Below are 5,000 nucleotides of genomic sequence, written 5' to 3' on the forward strand. Positions count from 1 at the left end.
TGAGCTGATTTACCTGAAGGCATCAGCACCTCACCTGAGGGAGAGAGAGAGAGACAGAGAGAGAGAGAGAGAGAGAGAGAGACAGAGAGAGAGAGAGAGAGACAGAGAGAGACAGAGAGAGAGAGAGAGAGAGAGAGAGAGAGAGAGACAGACAGAGACAGAGAGAGACAGACAAGAGAGAGACAGACAGAGAGAGAGAGACAAAGAGAGATACAGATTTCCATTTGACTTTTCTGTTATTATACTGTTACTTATTAAGTTAAAAAAGGTTTAGTTTTATGAATATCCATATACCAGATACTGACTGGTTTTCAGACCCCTCCCGGACCCCCCCCCCATACAGTAAAACTGCACATTTCAGATTGGCCTTTTACTGTGACCAGCCTAACTCACACCTGTGCAATAATCCTGCTGTCTAATCAGTATCTTGATATGCCACACCTGTGAGGTGGATGGATTATCTCGGCAAAGGAGAAGAAGAAGAAGTCTTAGATCTTTGAGTTCAGCTCATGAAAAATGGGGGCAAAAACAAAAGTGTTGCATTCATAATTTTGTTCAGTGCAATAGCGGTTTAAAAACGGCTTGAAACTGTCCGTCCCTTATAACGAGAGTCCCTTATAACATTTTGTTGGCTTTGCTCTTATTTCGGCCTATAAACAACTGAAAAGATGTGGTTCATGTTTTTGAGTTAACGTTGAAAAGACGTTGCTGATGTTATTTCCTAATAAAAGAAGTGCCGAGTGTTTCAGTTTAATGTTTTAAAGATGTGGTTGCAGTTTAAAAAAGCCACAGCTCAGATTAATTGACTTTGTTCAGGGAAAGTAGTCTGGCTATCAGCAGACCGAGCTCAATCTTTAAAGACTGAACATTAATCTGGGGGAGTCTGCTCTGGATTTGAGAGGCGGGATCAATCAGAGCAACGATCTGGGTGACGTACTTTTGTAATGGCAAAATCATTTTTAAGCATAAATAATTTATCTTATTTCTGTTTTAGTTTCTCTCACAAAGTCTGGAACATAATGTGAGCACCGTTTGTCTGAACCGACAAAAGTACAAGGTCACAGTAAACTATCTCTATGTGAGATGTAACTGGGGGGGTGAACGTTGTACAGGAGAGAGGAGATGTCTCCTGTGTTTTTAGATTGTCTTTATCATCTATCAGATTGCCTGTGAGAAATGAAGAGCCATGTTAAGCCAAGTGTGTGTGTGTGCCGTCACTCTGAAGATGTATTTAAGCTCAGTGTTCCTGTTCACTCATTGAAGAGACTTTTCCACACTTTGCTGTCGGTCCCTTTGTGAAATTTTAGTACTGCTATATTTCTATAATAAAATACCAGAACCTAACTTGGTTTAGTTTGCAATTGTCTTTGTTTCACTTTTCTAACTTTCTAAAATCCACCCCTGCTGCAGACACTTCCCCAACACTTTGCAGAGCGAAAGCCGGTCGGTAGTAAGACAAACGCACCCTCTCTTTTGTAGGAATTGTTCCAGCAGCGACAGCGGCATCAATGGGTTGCTGTGCTTCGGTGGCTGCCATGTTTATACCTCAGACTATCAGACAGCACAACAAGCACTTTAAACATACTTTATCATTTTTGTACTGTATTTATGTATTGTATTCATGGTCTATTTTTTTTTAAATGGGCATTAAGGCAGGTATGAGCACTGTAATTTCCATTTTTATGGATGAAATAAACTTGACTTGTTGAATGTAAACAAGAAGCTGCTTGGTCACTTCTCTATCGTCAACGTGTTAAACCGGCCAATAGCGTGCCAGGTGGATAAGCTAGTTTGTGATTGGTTCCCGGAGATTTGTAACCGAAGCAGGATAGACAAACGTACAGGTTTCCAGCCTGAGCTGCAGGACGAAAATCACGGGTAAAGTTTAAAGAATTCCCTCGTGTCTCGTACCTATTGTTCCAAAAATGAAAGATAGGTTTAACTTTTACATCGTATATTCCCTGTACAAGCTTATACACCTGAATCATATCTCCTAAATTTGAGAGTTGGTAAACTTTAATTTCCTCAATCTATCTTCATACGACATATTTTTCATTCCTGGAATTAATTTAGTAGCTCTTCTCTGGACCCTTTCAATTTTTTCGACATATTTTAAATAGAGATGGTCCGATACCATTTTTTGCTTCCCGATACCGATTCCGATACCTGAACTTGCGTATCGGCCAATACAGAGTACCGATCCGATACCAGTGTGTCATATATTTTATTATGTTTTATCAACTGTAGACTACTATCCCTGTATGGATGGGATATTATTTCTATCTTTGTTGTCAGTCTGGCTCAGGTTAAACTCTTTGTAAAACATGAACAAACTCAAACAATGAATGCCACAGAACTTTCTTTTATTATCCAGTCAGTTATAACGGAAAAAGAACATAAATAAACTTTCTATTTATTCTACTTTCTAAAATAAACTACTTTAACGTAGATTTTCTTTAGGGCTTTATTATGTGGTATGGGATCGGTGCATAAACGTCAGTACTTCCCGATACCAGCGTTTCAGGTAGTATCGGTAGTAGCCGATACCGATACCAGTATTGGACCATCTCTAATTTTAAATTTATATGGACACCAGACTGAGCTTGCATACTCCAGATGGGATCTTGTGTTCCGACACCTTTCGTAGACAGCTCACCTGTGATTTCTCCCTTCCTGAAGGAGAAAGGTATAACCATGTCGAACGGTCGGAAACCGCTGCCGTTAACGCTGCTGCCCATTGGCTCGTAGCCATCTGATGTCACCTGGAGAAGACAGACATAGACGGACAGTTTATCGTTTCAATTCGACACTGAAAACAACTTTCTGGTCCGTCTCAGAGACCTGCATTAGAAACATGCTGCTGCTGCATCCAAGCCCCGCACACAAAAAGGGCCAAGAGGCACCCTGGGAAGTGTAGTGCGATGGAGAAGAAGAAGAAGAAGAAGAAGGAGGAGGAGGAGGCGGATGATCATGAGGTGACTCTGATGCAGCCACAGCGACGGAGAGTGCGCTGAGAAAGATTAGGAGGGAAAGCAAGACGAACACAACAATCTGCCTAGAGGAAAAAAATTAATAATTCCTCAAACTCCCGTATCCATAGCAACCCCTTCTGTAAAAAGAAAAAAAATCTCACAAACACCTGGGTTTTATTATTATTATTTGTTGGCTTTTAGATGTTTGCTGCAATTCCATTGGTTGAGAGAAAAAGAGAAGCGATGACATGGTGGAAAAGCGGGCGAGCAAGTATTGTTTAGGATGGAGAGAGAGAGAGAGAGAGAGAGAGAGAGAGACAGATAGAGAGAGAGACAGAAAGAGAGAGAGAGAGACAGAAAGAGAGAGAAAGAGAGAGACAGAGAGAGACAGAAAGAGAGAGACAGAGAGAGACAGAGAGAGAGAGACAGAAAGAGACAGAGAGAGAGAGACAGAAAGAGACAGAGAGAGAGAGACAGAAAGAGACAGAGAGAGAGAGAGAGAGAGACAGAGAGAGAGAGAGACCGAGACAGAAAGAGAGAGAGAGAGAGGGACAGAGAGAGAGACAGATAGAGAGTGAGAGACAGAGACAGATAGAGACAGAAATAGAGAGAGACTGGGGGGGACAGAGAGAGAGACAGAAAAAGAGAGACAGAGACAGATAGAGAGAGAGACAGAAAGAGAGAGAGACAGAGAGAGTGAGAGAGAGAAAGAGAGAGAGACAGAGAGAGAGACAGAAAGAGAGAGGTGAAGCAGCCAGATGGCATGAGCAATGAATGTGTGTGTGTGTGTGTGTGTGCCCACTATATGTTATGTTAAAGGGTAATTTCACACTCAATCACAAATACATGTATGCTGCGTTCAATGAAGTGAGCAAGTTGTTGTTTTTTTGAGTGTGTGTATGTGAATGTGTGCATTGGGGGTACCCAGGGCTGGAAGCCAGCTCCGAGGGAGGCCTGTTGCTGTAGAGACCTCTTCTCCTGCATCACGGGTACCTCATCAGTGGCCTAAAGACACGACAGTAAGGGTTAGGGTTAACATCTGACCACAGACACACACACACAGACAGACAGACAGACAGACAGACAGACAGACAGATAGAACGATACAGACACACACAGAAAGACAAACACACACAGACAGAGACACACACACACACACACACACACACACACACACACACACACACACACACACACACACACACACACACACACACACACACCTGTGGCCTCGTAGGTAAGTCCTGGTCGTTAAACTGAAGGCATGAGGTCAAAAGGTTAATCTGCAACCAACCAATAGTTACTTAAACCTGATGTGTGTGTGTGTGTGTGTGTGTGTGTGTGTGTGTGTGTGTGTGTGTGTGTGTGTGTGTGTGTGTGTGTGTGTGTCTGTATCTGTATCTGTCTGTCTGTGTGTGTGTGTGTGTGTGTGTCTGTGTGTGTGTCTGTGTCACAAAAACAAATGTTTGCATCAAGTGAAACAGGCCCATTGACTACATAATGACCTGTTTTAAATTTAAAATGTTTAATGTCAGTTGGTCAAGACTACCCCCCCCACCCCACACTCCATCTTGCGCCCCCCCTCTCCTCCTCAATGGCATTTAAAGCTACAGACACAGAAATGGCACATTATAAGGAAAGCTCATTGAGGGACTGGCTCTAGTGGCTTTAATTCTGCACCAAGTCTGAATTTGGGGAAAGAGACTCCAGATACAGTATTAGGGGACCACTAAGGTCTATATAAAAGAGACTTCAGATACAGAGGACCACTAAGGTCTATATAAAAGAGACTTCAGATACAGTATTAGGGGACCACTAAGGTCTATATAAAAGAGACTTCAGATACAGTATTAGGGGACCACTAAGGTCTATATAAAAGAGACTTCAGATACAGTATTAGGGGACCACTAAGGTCTATAGAGACTTCAGATACAGTATTAGGGGACCACTAAGGTCTATATAAAAGAGACTTCAGATACAGTATTAGAGGACCACTAAGGTCTATATAAAAGAGACTTCAGATACAGT

General features: G+C 42.2%; 1 protein-coding gene across 2 annotated transcripts in view; it reads right to left on the reverse strand.

Annotated features, from left to right (window-relative positions):
* Positions 1 to 5,000, reverse strand: part of flnba (filamin B a) — a 139,426-nt gene that overhangs the window by 28,994 nt on the left and 105,432 nt on the right. The window contains exons 33-35 of one of the 2 annotated variants that reach the window (XM_028576717.1): positions 3,897 to 3,977; positions 2,657 to 2,762; positions 1 to 34 (exon numbers count right to left, since the gene is read on the reverse strand). The exon at positions 1 to 34 is cut by the window's left edge and continues 107 nt beyond it. In XM_028576717.1, the coding sequence (XP_028432518.1) occupies positions 1 to 34; positions 2,657 to 2,762; positions 3,897 to 3,977 (221 nt within the window). The remainder of the gene's footprint in view (positions 35 to 2,656; positions 2,763 to 3,896; positions 3,978 to 5,000) is intronic. The other variant, XM_028576718.1, reaches the window with a different exon arrangement.

Source organism: Perca flavescens, chromosome 4, assembly GCF_004354835.1.
Source record: "Perca flavescens isolate YP-PL-M2 chromosome 4, PFLA_1.0, whole genome shotgun sequence".
NCBI classification, from domain to species: domain Eukaryota; kingdom Metazoa; phylum Chordata; class Actinopteri; order Perciformes; family Percidae; genus Perca; species Perca flavescens.